Source organism: Arvicanthis niloticus, chromosome 5 (assembly GCF_011762505.2).
Source record: "Arvicanthis niloticus isolate mArvNil1 chromosome 5, mArvNil1.pat.X, whole genome shotgun sequence".
NCBI classification, from domain to species: Eukaryota; Metazoa; Chordata; class Mammalia; order Rodentia; family Muridae; genus Arvicanthis; species Arvicanthis niloticus.
Window position 1 is genome coordinate 34,648,848 of NC_047662.1, and position 23,312 is coordinate 34,672,159.

A 23,312-nucleotide genomic window follows, 5' to 3' on the forward strand; every position below is an offset into this window, starting at 1 on the left:
TTTTACTTGTCTTAGATGGGAAAAGTTAGGCTGGAGCTCAGGCAGATAGGTCTTGAGTCAGGAAGTACCGAGACAAGATTCCTACCATGGAAAGATACCCTGCAGCAGTGCAACGGCAGAATCCAGAAGGCCAATGAACAAACACCTTGAATGTCCCACATCAAAAACTGGACCACTTGCAACAATAAATGTCTCCCTGGTCCAGCACAGGCTGTGGGGCCACACCTGCAGAACACCTAGCAGTACTGATGGTGCTGTTGCATCTGTGCGAGGCTCTGCAGACAGCGCAGTGAAGCCAGACAGATCAACTCCAACCCAGGTACAGCCAGTTTACCCAGGGAGTCTTCCAATGCCTCTCACCACCACAGAGCCAGTTGGGCACATTTTCCAGAATCTCTTTCTACACTCTCTCCATTTCTCCATGCTCCCCTCCCCCATCTCACCTCCATCCCCTCCCACCTCTCACCTGAACTCTGTAGTCACCTCCCAGCTAACCACCTCACCTCTAACACGCTCTGCTGCCCATCATCATCAGGAAGTCTGCATCCCCTCAAAGCCAGCCTCCATACACCGCGGATGCGTCCTGTAACACTTCAGTGGTTTCCAAGCTTACACCCCTCTACCTCTGCTTCCAACTGCCACCAAACCACACAGGGACCCCAGTGGACATCCCTCCTCTCAGTCCACACCAGGTGCCAGTTAGGAGTACAGAAATAAATGTAACACACACCTGTTGACCCGGAGGTATGGGAAACAGACCAGCAAAAACAAGGTGGGGGTGTGTGGAGTGTAATCTCAAGGTGAGCGGGAAGAAACCACCTGAGTCCTTTCCCAGTCTTCAGCATCGGCTCTTCAGAAAATGAGGGCGACTCATGTGACGGGGCCTTCAGAAAACCGTGGTAGTAACGGGACAGACAAACACTAGACTTCGGAGCCAAGCACAAATGGGACCTTCATAAAAGTAATGGCAATGATGGAAGCACAGGAACAAAGGACATGAGAGCGGACAGTGACCCATGTCACTGGACGCTTAGCTGCAATTTATATGTTTATCTGGCTGCCTCAATGGGCTATGCATTTCATGGGGACAAGTTATCTTCTGTGGTTGTGTGTGGCCCAATATCAGACTCTAGGGGTGTGAGGCCCTGGATTTGATTCCCAGTAGCAAACACAGAGAAAGGAATTGTCTTTTGAGTACCTACTATGTTTTAACTGTGTACCTGCTATGGTGGAGAGCAAAACCAGCAAATATATCACCTGTGGGGAGCTTAAATTCTAACGAAAGAAAAAGACAACAGAATTAAAAAAAAAAAAAAGCAAATCATTTAACAGCTACCACGTGCTGGTATCTGAAGAAATAATTTTTAAAAATAGAGCATAAGATGGGCTTAAGAAGCAGTCAAGAGTTCCATGCCAAGGACAAGAAGGGGAAAGTAGTTGGATTAAATAGAGGGTCTCAGTGGGCCTCACCAGACAGGTAACATTTATGCCAATTTGAGGGAGACATGAGAGCTACTGGCACATAGTAGGGCCACTGAGCACATATTGGAAAGATAAAGGAAGACTCTCTTCTGTGTCCTCATGTCACCTGTACATCTTGTGGGGGAAATGGTGACAAGTTCTAGCTGGCAGTGCATGTGAAGTGTCAGAGCAGTGGGTCCCAGCTCCCACTACTGTGAGCGCTCCTGATTCCGCATCCTTCTCCCAAAGGCCCAGATTATGCTGGAGCTGAAGACACGTGTAGAAGAACTGAAAATGGAGAATGAGTATCAGCTCCGGCTGAAGGACATGAACTACTCGGAGAAGATCAAGGAGCTGACGGATAAGTTCATCCAGGAGATGGAGTCCTTAAAGACAAAGAACCAGGTGTGTTTCGGGAGCCCGAACAAGCAGCCTCAGCAATAAGCAGCTTCCACGTTGCTGAGCACGGGGGCCAGCTGCAAGGCCTAAGGGCATCTGTACTATTGAGTAGTTAAGCCTGGCTGCTGGGGGAGATGTGTATGACAGGGGACTGAGCAGGTCAGACGGAATATAAAGCTTTCTATAGTGAAGGGTACTGCCAGGTAAAACAGGTGCGTGGAGAAGCAGTACCGGGTGATTATCCCAAAAGCTGCTGTTGCGGATAACTTATCTTTTGTTCCTCATAGACTTTTGTAATTTCCAGATTGTCTACAGTGAGTATTTATTTTTGTAACCAGGAAAAACTCACTTCTGAGAGATGAAATGACAAGAATGCTAGAGAAGGGACTCGAAGGCGCTGATCTCCAGACTGTCCGAAATAAAACCTGTCTTGGCAGTGTGTGCTTAGGCTCAGCCCAGAGATTTACAAGCCCGTCTTTGTGCCACACCAAACCTGCCTGGCCTGCTCATCCGCATCTTTTGGCCAATGGGTGTTTGTACTGGTAACTTATCTTCATGGGTTGAAAAGCTCTTGGCTGTCAAACTTATTCATGTATTTACTTATAATTCATTCAGCCAGGCATCAAGTGTTTGGTGCTGTTTGTAAGCTAAACACCAAGCCAGGCCCCAGGGTGGCACCCTCAGCCTGCCAGCAGCTGGTTGTCTCAAGTAAATACTTACATATAAACAAACATACTGAAGACAGCCATGTGCCGGTAGCATCCAGTTGGGGCTTTTGCTGGATTTGTTTGGTCGGATGGTTGGTTTGGTTTGATTTAGTTTTTGAGACAGGGTTTCTCTTTGTAGCTCTGGCTGGACTGGAACTCATAGCATAGACCAGACTGGCCTTGAACTCATAGAGCTCCACCTGCCACTTCCTCCTGAGCGGTGGGATTAAAGGTGTGCACCACCACACTGAGCCATCAGCAGTAGATGATTGGAATGAGTCCCTGTTTATTTTTTCTCCTAAAAATCTACTTGATTCCTGTCCAAACCCAAACTCTTTGCTGATGAATCTATTTTCCTACGTGTGCATCAAGAGTAAAAGCATAGAACTTTCAAAGTGAAATAGGAAGTGGATAGAAGGTAGCCATGTGGTCATAGCTCCACAGAACAATGTCTGGTGCAAAGTAAGGGCTTGAGAAAAGTTTATGAATGACAGTGTTGCCAGTAAAAGTAGCTCTTGACCTATTGGTGCCTTGGCAAATGTGCGGAAGTGAGAAACGGTGACTTTCTGTTTCAGGTTTTAAAAACAGAGAAAGAAAAACAGGACATCAGTCACCGAGAACGCTTAGAAGAGCTCATGGATAAACAGACCCGGGAGCTGCAAGACCTGGGTAAGTCCACAAGGGGGAGCCATGAGGCTAAAGGCAGTTAGCCAGGGTTGGCATAGGCAGTTTAGGGATAACCATCTGAAAGATGCCCCTCTTTCCCCCACCCCAGACACAGCAGAAGTCAGGGGATAGGACTCTGTCTATGAATACACTACTTTATTGGAAGTCACCATGGTTTTCCTTCCTGTGTATTTGCCCATTCCTCAAAATACACACATAGCACCTCTTAAAATTTTCTTTTTTCTTTTTTAAGATTTCATTTTATTTTGTGTGTGTGAGTACACCACCACTGTCCTCAGACACGCCAGATCAGAAGAGGGCACTGGATCCCATTACAGATTGTTGTGAGCCCCCATGTGGTTGCTGGGAATTGAACTCAGAACCTCTGGAAGAACGGTCAGTGCCCTTACCCGCTGAGCCATCTCTCCAGCCCCACCCACCTGACCTCTTACATCCCAGTGGAAGATTCAGGTTTGGAGCCTAACAGACTTCTGAGTCCCAGTCTCAGCCCGTCCTTGCTGTCTTCCAGGGTATCCCCTGGCCTTACCAAGGCTCAGTTTGATCATCGATAAAGTGGGGCTATGAAATCTGTATTGCACACTCTGGACATTTCCCTGGCCCCGAACCCTCAAATGCCTCCTACCTCCACCTTCATAAAAGTGATTCCTCTCTGTCCAGAGTTGGGAGCAGGGAGCTTAGCCACTTGTCGAGACAGAGGCAGTCATTGAACCTTGGCTCTGGAGGCTGCCGCTGTCTGCCCACATGCCACCCAGACGCCCCTGCCTCTCCCCCAGAGTGTTGTAACAACCAGAAGCTGCTCCTTGAATACGAGAAGTACCAGGAGCTGCAGCTCAAGTCACAGAGGATGCAGGAGGAGTACGAGAAGCAGCTCCGGGATAACGATGAGACGAAGAGCCAAGCACTGGAGGAACTGACAGAGTTCTACGAGGCCAAACTCCAGGAGAAAACTGGCCTTCTAGAGGAGGTGATGCCAGGGAGCCACACTCCACCTTCCCATCTGTGAGAAAGGGCAGCATGGATCTGCTTGGGGGTGGGGTAATCTGAGCTTCTCAGTTGGTCAGCCGCTTGACCCCCAGGTACTGTGTGCAGCGGGCACTGTTCCCTAGAAGTATGGACACAGGAGACAAGGTTTCTACCCTCAGGGCACTCTCATCTCGGGGAAGAGATAACCAAATAATTTCATAATTACAGTGAGCTGAGCTCTCTAAAGATGTGTCTGGGCCAGGTGGTGGCACACGCCTTTAATCCCAGCACCTGGGAGGCAAAGGCAGGCGGATCTCAGAGTTTGAGATCAGCCTGGTCTACAGAGTTCCTGGAAAGCCAAAAAGCCACACAGAGAAACCCTGTCCCAGAAGAACAGAGATAAAACAGGACATGCAGGGTTCAGGGTTGTTGGTAAGAGGAAGAGGTGGAAGGAAGACCCTGAGGCCTGACCTGGATAGACAGGAGACAGGACAGGGCCTTGGCTTCCATTTCTGTGATTTGACTCATCTTTCATGAGAAAGGCTTCTGTGCGCTTGTGATCCCAGACCCTCAGCACACATTTTCTCTCCCTTCCCCACTCTGAGCCAGGCACAGGAAGACGTCCGACAGCAGCTTCGGGAATTCGAGGAAACCAAGAAGCAGATTGAAGAAGATGAGGACAGAGAGATCCAAGACATCAAAACCAAGTATGAGAGGAAGCTTCGGGATGAGAAGGAGTCCAACCTGCGGCTCAAGGGAGAGACGGGAATCATGAGGAAGAAGGTAGGGGCTGCTATCCCATGACCTAGGCCCTGGAAGCATCCTGGAGGAGGCTGGGGGCAAGGGGCATGTGGACAGTCAGCCCTGGGTGACCACACAGAGGTCCCTCCTCCAGGGCCCTCAGAAAGGACTACATCTGGCTTCCCATCCTCTTTGGGGAAGCATGAGATTGGAACTTACCATGTATCCCAGGCTGGCTTAGATCTCACTGCAACACCCATTTCTGTCCTCAAACTCATGATCCTCCTGCCTCATTCTCCCAGGTCCTAGGATTACAGGAGTGTACCACCACTCCTGACGCTTTCCTTCCTTCTCATGGGCTTCCTGTCCACAAAATGATGCTCTGAACTTTCCTTTCTGGACAAGTAGGATTTGCTGGGAATGGCAATGGTGTGAGGAAGAGATGGGCAGCTGCTCAGCTTAGAGATGCCTCTGCCCAGGACATTCCCACTCAGAGACCTCTCCTCAGAAGAGTGGGTGGGAAGCGTAAGATGCTCCAACTGCAAGATGAGGCAGCCGTTTAATTGACAGATGTTGAGAGAGGAAGCACCTCCATCCACAGATCCCCATAGAACTGTTTCTCTTCCTCTAAAATGGTTAGCCACAGAGAAGCTAAGTTCAAAGCAAGCCCATTAGGAATCAAAGCTTCCTGTTAGAAATCGCACTGTTTGGTGACTCCCAGGATAACCAGGCTCTCCCTCCTTGGACATGGCTACAGTGGCTCATCTCTGTGACCTTGATCAACTCCCAAGGTCAGTATGGTCTCAGAAGAACCATGGTCCATCTAGATAACGGGTCTCTAAAGCATCTCATAGACAGACTTTTCTCTCCTGTAGTAAATAGAGTATGGTTCTGAGCCACAGGTTAAGGGTCACATATCAGCTATCCTGCATATCAATATTTACATCAAAATTTCTAACAGCAGCAAAATTACAGTTATAAAGTAGCAACAAAATAATTTCATAGTTGAGGGTCACCACAACATGAGGAACGGTATTTAAAGGGTCGCAGCATTAGGAAGGTGAGAACCTTCAATAGACCTGGATATTACTACAGTGGTACAAATGAGTCCATCACTCATTTGACCTGGAAAAATACTGAACTGTTTCAAATTCTTGAAAAACCCACTCTCTGGGACAAACAATATAAGCATGATAGCCTATCCCTGTAACCCCAGGACTTAGGACCTAAGGCAGGAGGATCTTGAGTTCAAGATCAGTCTGGCTACATAAAAAGAGCTTGTCTCCTTACAGTAAGAGGGAAAGTAGTTGTGAAGAAGGGAGGTGTGTGTGAGAACTGGGACAGAGGTAGGAGAGGGTAGGAGAGGGGTGGGTATGGCCACAGTACATTGTATGCCAGTATGAAATTTTCAAGTATTGGGGGGAAAATATTTGTCAATTTACAAAAAGGTTGTCCCCACAGAAAATAACAGTGATAACGAAATCTATTCCCCAAAGCCCATGGATGCTGAGTGATGGGGTCTCTTCACTCCCGGAGGCGGGGAGATGGGGATCCACTCAGAGGCCCCAGGGGTCCTCACTGTTGCTGTCTGCTTCCTCAGTTCAGCAGCCTGCAGAAGGAGATCGAAGAGCGTACCAATGACATCGAGATCCTCAAGACAGAGCAGATGAAGCTGCAGGGCGTCATCAAGTCCCTGGAGAAAGACATCCAAGGGCTCAAGAGAGAGATCCAGGAGAGGGATGAGACCATTCAGGACAAGGTGAGAGCCGCTCGCTGCCCTTCCGGCCACTGCCCAGACAGACCCGGAGCCGAAAGGGTTCTGGCTTCTCTGAGATCATCTACCTGACTTGGTGGAGGAAGAACAGTCTCCAAAGTGCCCATTGTGTGTTTGGCATGGAGCTCATGCCAACACACCACACTCAGTTCCACCAACAACCCGGGGTTGTATCTCATGAAGCCAAGTTCCAGGAGGCTGAGTTTACTGCTCAACGTCTCATAGTTTATAAGGGACAGACTTCAGATAAGAACCTAGACCAGCCGGCTCCCAGATCCCTGCTCTCCACTGAGCCAGGCATCCAAGGATTGCCCACTATTGGGGCTGAGGGTAATTCATCTGCCACAGTACCCACATGGTATTGCTGGTCAGAAGGGGACTCCCATAGCATTGGTCCTGTAACTGCTGGGTAGCCCAGGGAGATGGGAATGGCTTTGTGCTGAATCTTCAGCTGACAGGCATGTGTTTTCTACGGTCACTCCACCTCAACATCCAGGAGTTGCTATCCTCCTGAGCAAACCCAGACTCCATCCCACATCTCCATCCACAATTGCATCCATTCATCATACAGAATTCTCCTGTGTCTACACATGGGCATTGGCATTACATAAGTAGGTCCTGGCATAGGCCCCTCTGCTGACCAGGCATTGTGCATTAAGCAATTTCTCAAAGCTGTCCTGTTGTTTCATCAGAAATGAGGGTTGAAAGGATTTTTGTGAGCCTCTGACTGCATGGTGTTTCTGCACAGGAAGTCTTGTATATGGTCTGGGCTTTGGAGACAGAGCAGGGGTCTCTTCAGATTCTCAAAGAGGAAACTGACAAGAAAGAGATCAAGCATTCCTAATGCAGAAAGTCGTAACCCCCTCTTAATTTACCAGCCTCCCCCCTTCCCAGCCCTGGTCCGCAGCAGCAAGTGTACTTAGGTCATTGTCCTCTGTGAGGAGGCCCCATGACCAAAGCAAGTCGGAGAGGAAAGAGTTTATTTGGCTTAAACTTCCAGACTCTAGTTCATCACTGAAGGAAAACTGGTCAGGAACTCAAACAGGGCAGAAACCTGGAGGCAGGAGCTGAAGCAGAGGCCGTAGAGGCATGCTGCTGACTGGCTTGCTCCTCATGGCTTGCTCAGCCAGTTTCTTAGAGAACCCAGGACCACCAGTCCAGAGATGACACCACCCACAGCAGAGATGCACCAAGGCCATGAGGCAGAAGAACTACAGTGTGGGATGAAAAACATTGTCTTTCACAACCTACACAGAAGGGAGTGAGTTCCTGTGGAGTAGTCCGTGCCTCACGCAGCCTGTACAGGGCCAGGCGGTGAGGCCAGCAGTCCGTGGCCTCGCCCATCTGCAGCCTCGTGTCTGTGTGTTTTCAAACCTAGAGGGCTCCCATGTGCCGGGGGGCCTTGTGACGTCAGCCACTTCTCTTTCTCTCTCCTCTTACTTCCAGGAGAAGCGAATCTATGATCTGAAGAAGAAGAACCAAGAGCTAGAGAAATTCAAGTTTGTCCTCGACTACAAAATAAAAGAGCTGAAGAAGCAGATAGAACCAAAGGAGAACGAGATCAAAGTGATGAAGGAGCAAATCCAGGAGGTGAGGGAGGGCTATGGTTCACACTCCTGCCCTTCAGGACCTCCGTCCCCTCTAACCCTGTCATTCACTGGCCCAGGGGAAATGAGAGAGAATGTTTCACACAGCCAAGGCAGGCAAGGCTTCCAGCTCCCCAAAGCAAGTTAGATGGGGATTTAGCTTATAGTATGGCTGTGTGGGGGTAGAGAGTCGGGGTAGTCCTATTGCAGTGGCAAATGGGAGATGCAGCTATTGAAGATTTGGCCACCAGGGGGCGGTATGTACTCAGCCAAAAGGTACTCTTCCCTCCAAGCACTGAGCACGCCTCAAATGGGGATGTTGCTGGGGGCCCAGGCTAGGGTCCAGTGTTTGGACTTCTGACAGGGAATCAGAAGTTTTCAATGGCTCTTAAGCCCAAGAGTGGAACAATTAAGAAGAATATGTTCTGTGGGACAGACAGGACAAAAGACAAAGGAGAGAGATTAGAAGTTAGGCTGGCTGGATAATAAGGATTTCTGGAGTCCAAGTCCAGCAGTCCAGATGTGTGTCTTTTAGCCTCAGGCTCCTGCACATTTTAGTAACATTCTGTTTACCTGTCAGGCTCCCACTGGGTACAAGACACCTAGGACTTGGGGGCCACGATGACCTAAAATTAAATTGTTGATAATTTCCACCAGGTTTTTTTTTTTCTCTCTCTCCCTCTATCATTTGTTTCTCAGTCAAATGCAAATTTAAAAGTCTTCCCTAATTCTACCCTTGACTTAACTCGCAGGTATGAAAGCGTCACCAACACCAAGCCAGCCAGATTCTAAGCCCAATGCTATTGTCCTCCAGAAGTCTCCACCATGGCTTCTCTAGAAGAAACACTGATTGATACTTATTTTACTTAGGGGGGTGCTTGCCACAGCACCTCACGTGGAGGGCCTAAGACATCTGACAAGTCAGTTCTCTCCATCCACTATATGGGTTCCCAAGTCCTCAGGGCTATCCTGCCAAGCCATTTCAACACCCCCCTCTACTGTCTCTTGTCTGGACCTGACTCAGGCCTAGCCTCCACATAGAGTGAACTCCTCAGTGGTGTCCATCCCACTAGAATAAAACCCAACGGCTCTGCACATCTCTCCTCTCTGCAGCCTCATCTCACACCTTCCTCCCCTCCTCCAGCACCAGCTTACTGACAGCTCAGAAAAGCCAGGCTTCTCCCATTTTAGGATCTCTGTGGTAGGGTCCCCCCTGGCTGGAAGACTGTCCCCTGGATCATCATGGGACCAGCTTTTCATCTTCCCTGTCTCATCTTAAATGTCATCTCTTCAAAGACACTTTGCCTGACCCCATGTACAGAGCAGGACCCCACTCTCCCTTCCATTTCCCAAGATGTTGGTGCTAAGCTAGTATGTCAATTGTCAGCATCTTCGCCTGTCTAGATGCCCACCGGCTATGGTGGTGCCCACCGGCTATGGTGGTGCTGGTATACTCTGCAATGCCTTTGCTCCAAGAGGCTCAGTAAAGAAATCAAGCAGAGATCAGCCGGGGGATGGGATCTAGAGAGGATGGTATTGATTTTCCCCCATGGCATCAGCATGGTGTTCTCTGTGTCCCCAGCTGACCACAGAGCTGCCTTCTTGGGACCTCCTGCCATATGCTGGTGACCTCAGGGCCAAGGAATGGCAACTGTCTTTGACCTTTCAGCAGCAAACTATCTCAGCCTGAGAACTTTCAAACAAAAATCTTTCTCAGCATTCTAGAGGCTGAAAGTCTAGGATCAAGGACATCAGAAGGATCAGGGACATGGGGAATCTGTATCATATTGACTTCTGTATGTCCCCACGCTGAGGGAAGAGTGACGGGGTTGTGGCAGGCTCCTCCAGGCCTCTTTTATACAGGCATTTATGAGGGCTCTGCTTTCAGATCTGCCTATCAACACACCTGTGGGGTCATTCACTGCCCCTGCAGTGACGGAGGCTGAACATAACCTTGATTCTAAGCAGGGAATTTACTTGTTTGGGTGAATAGGGCAGGGACCTTCCTAGCTAACCCTTATGCACATGTGTGCACGCGCGCAAATATACACACACACACACACACACACACACACACACACACACACACACACACACTATGCCCACTCCTTATTCCAGTGGCTCAGGGCTGTCATCTGGACCTGGTTCTTTGCAGGAACCTCTGACCGAGAGCCTTTCCTCTTGGCGTTATTGACACATTCAGAAATACCCACTGCTTGTCTCTGTGATGTTTCTCCTATAGGAAGGCAGGCTCAAACTCTAGGATTGTGTACAGAGGCCTCAGTGAATGAATACAAAGCCAGCCTTGACTAAGATACTCCACTTCATATCTGCTTCTCCAGCCTCTCTGTGGAGCAAATGAATCTCTTCCAGGGTCCTTGTGGGTTTCCTTTCAATTCAGTTATTTTTTCCTTTAGGGCAGGGTTTCTCAGCACTGTCAGTGTTCTGGGGTGGCTGATTCTCTGCTGTGGAATTAGGAGGGGTTGTCCTGTGAGCTGTCGAGGGCTTTAGCGCCAACCTTTGTCTCCCCATATGATGCTAGAAGCACCCCCTGCCTAGGTTGTTATGATCCAAAACCTCCCCAGACACTGCCAAATGTCCACTGAGGGACAAATGGCTTCTTCCACCTTCCCGCCCCTCCCCACTGAGAATTATCACGATGAATAACACAGGAAAGTGGATGAGATGTCCATGCTGGGTGAGAGATGTTTGTTCCCACATTCTGGGCTTGTCTTCTGGCTTTCCAGCCAGATGCTCACACTTTACATATTTTACAGCTTATATTTATATACTTGAAGTAATGTGAGGCTCTGCCTGTGAAGGGAAGGGCAAGGGCAAAGAACACAGCCACTTCTGTCTTCCATCCTGACCCAGTCTGTCTCTTCTGGCTTGGAACTGGTAAGAGGTCGGCTGTGCCACTCAGCCATGACCTCAGGGGCCCTGAATATCAGGAGCATCCTTTGTCTCTTCCAACCGCCATTTCCCTGTCATAGGACACCGTCTTTCTTCCCTGGAGAAGCTAGTCTCCGGGCTTTCTCTCTTCTGATAGAACCTCTATGTAGGTCCACCTCTGAGATGCCAGTCGCTGCTGCTGCTCCTGGTGGTGTTCTTCAGTGTGGTGGACCCTTCAGCTTACCTCCGGTGCTGTGCCATCTTACAGTTGTTTAGACCAATGCCAGCCCACAGAAATGCACCTGGCTACCCACCCACCGTCCTCTGTAAGCAGGCTGTCTCCACCTGCCGTTCTCTTTTCTACTTTGTCATCCAGTACTTTCCCTATGCATTCAGCCAGAGTGCCCCTTCCCAGGGTGGGCTCCTACTCAAGTTCCTTGTGTACACAGGCACCTTCTGCCTCTATCACAGATGACGTTTAATCCATTTTATATCAGCTTCTGACTCAGTTCTCTCACTCTTTTAGACTGGAGGCTTCTAGGATGCAGAAACTACATCAGTTCTGTGTCCCTAAGCCTCCTACAGTGCTCATTGCTTAAAAAAAAAAAAGTATTTAGTTGAATATGTTTTTTTCTTGCATGTATACATGTGTGTCATATGTGTGCCTGGCTCCCACGAAGGCCAGAAAGGAGCATCAGATCCCCTAGAATTGGAGTTATAGAGAGTTGTGAGCCACCATGTGGGGGTGGGAACAGAACCCGGGTCCTCTGCCATTCCATGCTCTTAACTATGGAGCCATCTCTCCAACCGCTACGGTGCTCATTCTGGTTTGAGCTGCTGCAAAGCCCCATTCTTGTGTGTTCCCCGGAGGAGGGAAGTCTCTGCAGCTCTGCCTGTTTATCTTGCCATGCCTCTTCTGGAGGCAGGCAGTTCCCAATTCCCCTCCCAGCCCTCAGTCTCCCCAGTCCTGCCCAGCACATATGCCTGCTCTTCCTTCCTTCATCAGATGTTCACAGAGTCCATCCAGATGCCAGGCATCCCCTCAGAGGGCTCTTCTATCTAGGAAAATGCCTCCTAATAATAAAGAGGCATTCCTCTGTGTCCAGAACATGAGAGCAGCTTCTTTCACCATCTCAGACCTTCTGGAGGTAGACAGGCACCTAAAAGTGTGATGACAGAATTGGGAGCTGGACCTTCCATCTACCTTCACCCATCACACCAGACAATGAACTGGCCCATCCCCTGAAAACAGCCAGTGAGCCCCCATAGAACCACCCGGAGTACTACTGCCCATCAGATTTGGGGTGTCCATCAAACATCACCCTATGCTTTGAGTGGGAACTGGGTTTCTCCACAGCCAGGCTCATCTGAACCAGATATGCCCGGGGTAAGATGGATTTAGCAAGGAAGAGAAAGGCGTTCAGATGCTCGCTGGTGTCTCCTGCCATCCCTTTGAATAGGCGATGGCCCTTGGTTGTACTCTTTTGACCCTTAGGTGATCAGACTGTCTGTCCCAGCTTGTCCCTGCTTCATGCCCTGGATTGAAGATGCCCACGTGCTACTCTGGTCCCTCAAAACTCTCTACTTTAGAAACAAGCCTCAACTTTCTGTTGAGAAGGATTATGGACCCGAGGGTCAGGCTTCACTCATAACACCCTCCCAAATTGGGTGAGAGAGGTGTTTCTTTGGAGAGACCTGACTGGAGCAGGAGCTGAGAATTCAGGATTTGCAGCAACTGAATTAGAAAGAATGCAAGAAAAGAGGAATCTGCACCATTAAGGGAAGGGCAGGCAACTAAGAAGGAAACTTGGCCACAGATGGATGCAGGACTCCGAGTGAGAGTGCTGTCAAGAGCGGTGCTTGTAAAATGGCAAGCAGTAAGGAGAGAGGTCTCATTCCCAACACATCATACTGCGCTTGTCAGGAGTTTGCAGTTTTTGCTCCTGACTTCCCTACTCATGCCTCCATCCCCTGGTTCTCTGTAGATGGAAGCCGAGCTGGAGCGTTTCCACAAACAGAACACGCAACTGGAGCTGAACATCACGGAACTGTTGCAGAAACTGCGAGCCACAGATCAGGAGATGCGCAAAGAGCAGCAGAAGGTGCGAGGATTTCAGAGTCTGGCAGTGTGTGGACTCAGGATCTGGCACCTGCCTGCAACGGGCAGCTGGCTCCTCGAGACAGAGCCAGCCATTGCTAAGAAACACTTCCCATTTTAACTCACGCTCTTGCCCACAGGCCTGTCTGGTTCCAGGCTTGCACAAATTTACATGTTCAAATTCATCTAAGACTATAAAACAACTTGGGTAGAGAGGGCCAGAGTGCTGGTTTTATAGGAAGGAACACCCTTAGCCTTCTGTTTGTTTGACCTGGAGAAGAACATGATATAAAAGGTCATCTGTCCTTAGTGGTTAAAAGCTTTGACCACCCCAAAATTGCTGATATTAGGAGAACCTTAGAGACCATCCACCTCAGTCTTGTTTATTTCCTGTGCAGTGCTCGTGTGAGTGTGCGTGTGCCTATGCGTGTGTGTGTGCGTGTGTGTGTGTGCGTGTGTGTGTGTGTGTGTGTGTGTGTGTGTGTGTGTACACCGATGCCCATGTGCAGAGGTCAGAGGAGGAAGTCAGGTGTCTGCTCCATCACTCTCCACCTCAGCCTGGAGCTGTCATTTTCTTCAGCTACACTGGCTGGCCAGGGACCCCAGTGACTCTCACCTCCACTTCCCAGTGCTAGGGTTTTAGGTGTGTGCGGCCACACCCACCCAGCTTTTATCTGGATGCTGGGCCATAAACCCAGATCCTCATGCTTGCACAACGAGCACTCTTATACACAGAGCCGTCTCTCTGGCTCCCTACCTGTTTGGAGACAGTACCTCCCTCTGTAGCCCAGGCTGATCTGAAACTGACAGTGTAGCCCAAGAATCTCAATCCTGCCTCTGCCTCCCAAGTGCTGCTGATTACAGGTGTGTGCCACCACGCCTGGCCCATTCCAGTCTTTTTGTTTTGTAAATAAGAACAATCCAGGCAGAGAAATGAGCCGGGAAGAAAACCCCACCAGGGTACCTGCAGCTAGTTCCTACTCTGAACCAGCCTGGGAAAGCCTGGACCTCTGGCTCTTGGCTAGGATGCAGCTGTGCACCCTTTCCACAGGCCACTGAGATGTTTTTCAAACCAGGCTGAACTTTTCCACTGTCCACATCAAATACTGGCAGCGTACACTGCCAAAGCTTCAGAGCCACACATGAGGAGAGGGTGTGGCCCTGCTCTTTGCTGAAAGGACTGATAAGTGATTTGAACCTTTGCACAAAATATGTAAAGAGAGAAAAATATATATGGGGAGAAATTTTGTATATCAGTGTATATATAAACAGAGAGAGAGAAGAGAGAGAAGGTCAGTAAAGGGCTATGAGAGAAGAGAGAAAGGAGACACCCTCTTGGGTAAGGGGAGGTAGCTGTCAGAAAGCATGGCTGAAGATGGAGAGTAAGTCCAGTCTACAGCAATCTTTAGGGGGTTCTCATCCATCCACAGCGGCGCTCCTGACTGTCCAAGGAGATAATCACTAGTGAGGTCCTAAGGGGCATGGGGCAGCCCTGGGTAAGGACCTGTGAGACAGAATGACAGATTTATCTTGGCGATAACGGAAAGTGGGGCCACCTGAGTTCCTTTTCATCATCTACGCCTGAGGCCCTTAAAGGAATCCAGAGCAATAGGGACGCCACGTGTGTGGTCTCAAGCCCTTCTTCTTGGCAGCTGTTCAGGCGGGGTACCCAGTCCAGACAGGTGCACAAGCATTTCAGGACTGCTACCTTTGGACTGGCTGCCCATCTAGGTTTCTGTGCCCAGGGTAGGCCCCAACAGTCAGGTGTCAATTCCAGATGAGGTCACTCTGGACCCCTTCATTAGCCTCTGACTGAAGTCCCTGCTCCTCCACATGGAGTACGCCATGCTGTCCCAGGAGTAAATGTCTGATTACAGGAAAGGGACCTGGAAGCACTGGTCCGACGGTTTAAGACAGACCTCCACAACTGCGTGGCGTACATCCAGGAACCCCGGCTGCTGAAGGAGAAGATTCGTGGTCTCTTTGAGAAGTATGTGCAGCGGGCAGACATGGTAAGCTCTGAGTGCCCCGCCCTTGCCCTCCCACACTGCCCTGTGCAGGGCTTCACATCTCCCCTCCTTGGCTGAGTGTCTCCCCATACGATGCGCCAGGTGGAGATTGCAGGGTTGAACTCAGACCTGCAACAAGAGTATGCCCGCCAGCGGGAACACCTGGAGAGGAACCTTGCCACACTCAAGAAGAAAGTGATCAAGGAGGGCGAGCTGCATCGCACGGACTATGTCCGCATCATGCAGGTAATAGATGCAGGGATGCATCCCTTTGCGGCCTGACACCACCCACATCCTGGGACCCACAGCTTTCTCACAACTCCTCCTCTCTGATCTCCCGGAGCTCGTCCTAGCTGTCACCTGGGGCCCACCAAAGGGCCCCTAGGCATCATCATGCCCACTGGTAGCCCTATTCCTTTTGCCATCCCATTCTTATCTCTGACAAGCTAGTGACCTGCCTCGTTCTTCTCCATTACCCATGATGCATCCAGGTCCCAGTTCTCCTGACTCCTTTGCTCCCTTCTCTCCTCTGTTTTCAACTCCCTTTTGCCACCCAGCTTTGCTGCCTTTTATTATCTCCACCTCCTTCTGGCTAGTCTCCACCTGCCTCGGCTTCCTTTCTGGTGCCTCAGGTCTTAGCCTTATCTCTTGGTCCAGACTGAGCCACGCCCACAGTGTTGGTGGCGGTAGCACTTAGTGAGCTCTCCACACCCAGGGTCCTTCAGCAGACAGTGCAGAGAGCCTGGCCCCATTCCTGCCGCCCCCACCCAGGCACTTTACTGGGACTGCCTATCGAGATGCTTCTGCCAGATTTCCATTTGGGTGTCAGTATCATGTGAGGCAATTAATAAGAATTTATATCAAAAGAGAACATCAGAATTGCACTGGGCACATACTTTTATGGTTACATTTCTTTAACATCCTAATTGAAATACTGGGATGGGAACAGGGTGCAGTTTGGATTGAAACCAGATACTAGGTTGTAGAGTTACAAGCATTTGGGCAGAGCACACAGCAATCCAGGTGACACCAAGGCACAGCTGGTCTCTCCCCACTGTAAAATCAGCACCCCTTCCCAACTACCCATTCAAATCATTTCTATTCTGGACCATAAAAATGTTCAGAGACCAGGAAAGAGGAGCAGATGTGATTGGTAGGTCCCTTGGTACCAGCAACCTCACACAGCCTTGCTAAGAGCCTACCTAAAACATGGGCTTTGAGCACAGGAAGCTAGCTAGGCAGTGCAACCAGGGTAACAGCCATATTTGTCACCTTGTCTCACTGCCAAGTGGAGGACCTCTGAGTCCTCCATAGGCCTGAGGACCTCCTGGGGCTGGTCCCTCTCTCCACACTGAGCAGAAGCTTAAAGCAAAAGTCAGTTCCAGGAAGGAAAAAAGAGGAGACCAGAGGCTTGCTGTAGGGCACTAGGGCAGCCGCCAAGTTTCTTCCCCTCCCCCATTCCCTGGAAAATGCTGGGTAGGAGCCAGCAACAGAACAGATTCAACCAATGCTCCCTGTGAGGTGGATCCCAGAGAGTCTTCTGTCTTTAAAAGCATTAAAACCTGTGTGTTAGCCGAGCATGGTAGCACATGCCTTTAATTCCAGCACTCTGGAGGCAGAGGCAGGTGGACCTCTAAATTTAAGGCCAGCCTGTTCTACTGAGCTAATTCAAAAAGAAAAGAAAAGAAACTGTCTTGAAAAGAAAGAAGGAAGGAAGGAAGGGATGGAGGAAGGGAAGGAGGAAGGAAACCTGTGTGCTGTGACTTCTGTGGATCTAGAAAAGTGACTCAGACAACATCTGGAGACAAGAAGGGAGCCTGGGGCAGGGCTCCGGGTCCCACCAGCACCGCCACATGCACACACAGAGAGACTTCTTGCTGATTATATCAGGGCTCTGAATAAGACTGGCTTACAAAAAGTTAGGAAGATCTTCTTTTCCCAAGAGCTAGAGATTGAATCCAGGGCTTCAGTGCACACCAGGTAAACATTCTGTCATTGAGCCACATGGCCAGCCCAGAAGACGTTTAAAAAGAATGTTCTTTTTTTTAAAAGAACTACTGTTCTGGGTGCCAAGACTATTTTCTTCGATCTTGAGGTTGAGCAAGAGGACCAGGCCAGAGGCTGCAGGACCCATGCATGCAAAGCCTAACTAGGAGCTGCATTCTCACCCAGGGTGTAAGGCGTGAGCAGATACAGAATCCATGTAGACCAAGGTAACAGTGCTTCACTGCTCTTTGGCCAGGAGACTCTGGGCCTCCAGAAACTGCTCTGTTTATCTATAACAGGGGGCAAATGACACTGACTCCAATGGCTGCTCCAATGCTTGGCCAAGACAAACAGCAGCCACTGGCCCGGTACAGAATTAGGGCTCAAAACTACCATCTCTTTTCCTTTACCCCAGCAAAGAAATCAGTCAAGAACCACTGTGGAAATAAATGACTCTAAAAGTCCATCATTCATGGGCTAGGGAGGCCTGCGGCCTGAGCCAGGAAAGAGGAACACTGATGATTCCAGACGCACACACCCAGGTGCTGGGTCGGAACCCTGGATGCCTTAGTGCATGGTGGTTAGGAGCCTCCTGTGTGACTATCAGGGCTCCAGGGCTTTATCCTATACTGGCTAAGGAAAGCCAGGCAGGCACAGTGGCTGAGCAACTCATTGGAAAATAACCGAGGAAAAAGAATGGGGCCACCATCTCATTTGTATATCCAGATAGGTGCTCAGGGCCTTTCCATACCATTCCCCGGGCATGCTTAAACAAATACGGAAATCATAGTTGCTGTGCAGTACAAACACCTAGAACACATACTTTATCCCTTCCCTACACATTTGTCAAGGTCCTCTTACACATCAAGCTGTGTCTCAGCCACAGAGGATTCCAAGATCGAAAAGTATTCCCACCCTCAGAGAGCTCCTGAGGAACATAGACCATTATGTTTATCCAGTGGCATGGGCCCACAGAGGAGACATGGTCCTCAAAGTCTCAAAGGAGTAAGGGCCATTGAAGTCTGGCCCCAGGGTGGGTGGCGGGTGGCTGAGGACCAGCTGGGAGAAGGGCCCTGCTTCTGGGCAGAGGCAAGAGCTTGAGAAAAAGCAGAGGCTGGGGTGGGGTTGAGAGTGGAGGCTCCTGAATCCACAAACCTCGGTGTATTGCAGAGCATCCAAGGCAGCGAGAGCCCACGGGAATGAACAGTCTTAGCCTTGGATCATGTGGCCAAGAGCTGTGGTTCACCCTGAATGTAGATCAGAGTGCTTCTCGGACACGGTTGTCTTTGTCTCATACAGATGGACCCCATTAGCAGAGAATTCAGTCTGGTGAGAAAAGAAGCCCGTGAGACAGGAAAGCCCATCAGGTTAGGGATCAAAAAAGAGCTTGGGGAGCAGAATGTGGCGATGCCAAAGGCATTTCAGGGTAGAGTTGACACAATGAAATGCCAGGTCAGGCACAGGATGATGGTGGGGAAAGGAGGGAGAATGACAGGATGGCTTATCTGTGCAGTTGGGTGATCCTGCTAACAGCCATGAGGCTCCCAAGATCACAGCTGGCATCCGTGGCCAGATCTCACACACTGACGATCAGCTTCCCCTGAAAGGCTTTAACTCAGAGCAGCCGGCAGGGGGCGCTATGGGCATTCCCTTCCCTTCTCTGACATAGCTATCAGAAAATTCAGCCAAGTCTTCATTCTGTTCCAAAGGCCTCAGGCAGCCCTGGTTACCTTGTTTCAAAGCCTGCACATAAACATAGCGTCTACAGACTGCTCTGGGATTTTCCAAACTTGGGACTGATCAGATCTTTCCTGCCGCCCAGTAGCTGAGACAGGTAGGTCTGGACAGTTGGAAGTATTTATAGCCCCTCTCTGCCAGGATGCCAGCAGGAAGAGAAGGCTTAGCAAGCTTGATGAGCTCACTAGTTTTTTGTTTTTTTTTTTTTAATTTACAAAGTTACACACAGTTGACATCACTATGGCCTTTGGGTTCCTCAGAACATACACCACCCTAGAAAACATTTTTAGGAAACTCATTGTGTCTTTCTTGGGGTATCTTTGGCTATCCTTCTGTCTGAGTCACTGGACTAAGACTGACATAAAGAGGGGAGTGTAGAAGGCAGTAGACATGTAGAAACAGGGCACCACTCTGGAGGCGGACGCAGCCACACTCAAACCCCCATTATCCACTTTCTCGATGTCCTCATGGCCATAGGAATCTGAGAATACCTTCCCTGTGAGGCTGCTGAAGGATGAGATGAGGTGATGCTTGCAGATTGAGCACGTGGAGGCTGTGAGCCTCACAGTTCCTGTCACTCTTAGCATTCTTTTTATCATCACAGTATTAGTGCCTTTCGTTGGGTTTGGTCCCTAAGGGCTCCTGGCTGAGATTGTCTTCACCCTCTGTCATCCCTGCCTCTCACTGGGTTAGGTTCATGCTTCAGACTCACATGACATCAGATACTACAGCCAAGCGAGACTTCCATCTTTAGCCGAAAGACCAGCTCATAGGTAGCTATCAGGAAGCATGACACTGGAGGTAAAGGGTCAATGAAGGAACAAAGGAGCAGATGCAGGGTACTGGGCATTTGATCTCTGGCCTCAGCCACACTCCACTAAGCTGGCATCCTGCTGGGCCGGAGAGATGCTTCGTGGTTAAGAGCATTTGCTATTCTTCCAAAGGACTTGGGTTTGATTCCCATCACCCACAGCTCACAGCTACCTGTAACTCTTGTTCCAGAGGATCTAATGTCCTGTTCTGGCTTCCTCGGGCCCCGAGCATGCACATGATGGACAGGTGTAGACAGTCAAAACACACATACATATAAAATAAAGTAATAAGGGGGGGATGGGGCCATATTCCAGGGGCTCATCATGGTGGTATCAAAAAACTGGCAGTGGGGTCAGAGGCAGGCATTCACACCAAAGGGTACCAGGAGCCTGAAATCCCAGTCACAGGGTTGTGGCTGGCAAGGGGGTGGAAGAACATAGGACTCTGCCTGGAGTCACTTCACTAGTAGAAGGGGCTGCCAGACAGCTGAGACACATCACAGTGGGAGACCCGGCTCAGACACAGACCTGACAGGGCTCACTGACACAGTGATTGGAAATGCCTAGGAGAGGAACCTGAGAGAACAGGAAAGGGCCACAGAGGGACTGGGACCCACAGCCTCTGGTCTCTGTCCCAGTGTTCTTCCTTTATTGAATGTGGCAGAAGTGAAGTTAAACAGAGCCAGCAAAGACAGGTAAAGAAAGTGTCCCCACCCCCCCAAGCCTCCAGGCCAGAGAGCATGCCCAGGAGTTCTTTGTGGCTCTCAAAAGACCCTCTGTCTCTGTCTCTGTCTCTGTCTCTCTCTCTCTGTCTCTGTGCCCACCATGCTTTTCACCTGTTTATCCAGCCCACAAATATTTACTGAGCACACCTCACAGGCAGAGCAATGCCCTAGGTCTTAGTGTCCAATAAAAAAAAATGTATTGAAGCAATCACATTACAATATAAAGCCGGCATGGAAAAGATCCAGGGGAGACTGGCAGGGAATTTTACTAGACAGCATCTGGAAAGGAAAGATGAGTGACCCATTGCCAGGGCCTGGGTTGGCTTAAAAAAAAAAAAAAAGTAAAGCATTAGATGAAGAAAACCCTCGAACTCAGAAAAACAGGCATGGTGCCTGGCCTGGAGAATGAGGACTGGCAGTGAGCACTGGGCACGGCTTCCAACATGGAGGGGACCCTTAAAGCAAGGAGTGTTGAAACGTAGTGGTATGCTGAAACTCTAAAGTCTAGGTCTGTGCCAAGATGAGAAGCTCTGAGGGGTCTGTTGGCTGCCTCTAGCATTCCCTGCTCTCCCAAGGGCTCCACAGGTGCTTCCTCACAGCAGAGGAGGACTTGCCATCCAAGCTCTGGTCCAACACCCCCACCCAGCACTGTCCAGTGCGGTCCTACACAGACCAAGCCTGGAGACAGGCACTGCCACTTAGAAGGCAGAGACTGGGCTGGGGAAACAGCTCAGGAGGTGAAGCACTTGTTGCACAAGTGTGAAGACCTCAGTTCAGATCTCCTGCAGCCACATGCAAAGCTGCCGTGACTGTGTGTGTGCCATAACCTCAATGCTGTGGGCAGAAGAGGCAGGAGGATAGCTGGGGTTTGGTGCCCACTAGCCTAGCTCTAGGTCCAGTGAGAGAATGTGTCTCATCAGGACACCTGATGTCCCCCTCTGGCCTCCATGCCCACATAGACATGCACATATGTGTACAACACATATATGCGTGCACACACACACACTTGAGTGTACAAAGAAGAAATAGTCTTGGAACCTGCACCAGAACTGCTGAGTTAGCAGCTCCATTTAACTATGCTGAGTTGATTTATTTGCAGGCATGTGTAAAACAGGCTGCATACTGAGGCTATGGCTCTGAGAATGAAGAGGCCAGTCACTCCATACCTACAGGGATAGAGACTCCTCCTTGGTGATATCTGAGGACCTGAGTGCTAAGTGTAAAGTGGAAGCAAAGATTTGAGGTGCAGGAAATTAGAAAAAAAAAGAAAAGAAACTCACCCCCCACCTCATATCAGCCATGCCATACTTCTGTCCCCTTGTCCTGCTGTTCCATGGCCTAGAACATTCTTTTCTCTCTTCTTTGCTAAGTCCTTTAAGCCTCAGCCCTGGGGTCAACCCCTAAGAGTCCATCTGTCATTCAGACAAGATTGTCTTTCTATGTGCCTTTGACCGTTACATCAGCAAGCCAGAGCAACACAAATATGTTCCTACCCCGACTGAACTGTAAAGTCCTCTAGAGCAGGGACCAGATCTCACTTTCATTCATTTTAAACTCTTCTCTCGTATATTACATCCTGACTGCAGTTTCCCCTCCCTCCTCTCCTCCCAGTCCCTCCCCCACCACCTCCCTTCTCTCTCTCCCCCCCCCCCCCATCCGCTGCTCCTCCATTTCCCTTCAGAAAAGAGCAGGCCTCCCAGGGATATCCACCAAACGTGGCCTAACAAGTCACAATAAGACCAGGCACAAACCCTTATATCAATCTGGACAAGGCAACCCAGTAGGAGGAAAAGGGTCTCCAGAGCAGGCATGGGAGTCAGAGTCAGCCCCACTCCCTCTATCTTTCTATATAACCCAGGACCCAAGAGCAAGGTGGGGAAGAAAGGGTTTATTTGGCTTACATTTCATATCACTGTTCATTATCAAAGGAAGTCATGACAGAAACCCAAACAGGAAAGGAACCTGGAGACAGGAGCTGATGCAGAGGACATGGAGGGATGCTGCTTACTGCCTTGCTCCTCCTGACTTGTTCAGCCCTTTTTCTTATAGACTTAAGACTGCCTATCCAGGGATGGTACAACCCTACAACCAGATCTTACAAAGGCATTTTCTCATCTGAGGTTCTGTCCCTTCAGAGGACTCTAGCTTGTGTCAAGTTAACATAAAACTAGCCAGCACAGGTACCTAGTAAAGACTTACTAAATAGATGGATATCAGGCAAACATAAAACAGGTGGATATATAGCAGATGTGAACTAGCTGCTGGCTTGTCTGTGTTGTTCACTAAACAGCATGATGCTGAGGGCAAGAATTTGTTGTTGCATCTAAGGACCTAATAGATGTCCTTTAGTTTAACCAATGGAGGTATGAGGAAAGAGTAGCGCAGTGCCTAACAGTGTTGTTGAGGTTAACATCCTGGCTCTGCTACTTGCTAACACTGTGGCTTAGGCTACTTACATAACCTTCTGATGCCTCAGTTTCCTTCTCTGTAAACCTATGGTTATAGGGTCTAGTTCAGTGGTAGAGCAATGCTTAGCATTCATAAGGCCCGAGGTTCAACTTCCAGAACCATTGCCAAATGATAGTAATAGCCTCTCTCAGGGCTGCCATGCTTGTGCATTAAAGCACATTCACAGTACCCAGGAAAGCATTGTTATGGATGTTTGAAAGAGCACAGATGGGTAGGAAAGGTGCCAAGTCCACCTGAAATCAAGTTAGCTGGTACCTTGAAAGGCT

The 23,312-nt window shown here is 49.6% G+C and overlaps 1 protein-coding gene across 4 annotated transcripts in view; it reads left to right on the plus strand.

Moving 5' to 3' along the window:
• The window catches only part of Cfap57 (cilia and flagella associated protein 57), a 68,881-nt gene that overhangs the window by 36,639 nt on the left and 8,930 nt on the right, over positions 1-23,312 (plus strand). For all 4 annotated transcript variants that reach the window (XM_034503723.2, XM_076934320.1, XM_076934321.1 and 1 more), the window contains 9 exons: positions 1,711-1,866; positions 3,143-3,236; positions 4,028-4,218; positions 4,827-5,000; positions 6,559-6,717; positions 8,179-8,322; positions 13,196-13,312; positions 15,186-15,320; positions 15,420-15,563. In XM_034503723.2, coding sequence (XP_034359614.1) covers positions 1,711-1,866; positions 3,143-3,236; positions 4,028-4,218; positions 4,827-5,000; positions 6,559-6,717; positions 8,179-8,322; positions 13,196-13,312; positions 15,186-15,320; positions 15,420-15,563 — 1,314 coding nt within the window. The remainder of the gene's footprint in view (positions 1-1,710; positions 1,867-3,142; positions 3,237-4,027; positions 4,219-4,826; positions 5,001-6,558; positions 6,718-8,178; positions 8,323-13,195; positions 13,313-15,185; positions 15,321-15,419; positions 15,564-23,312) is intronic.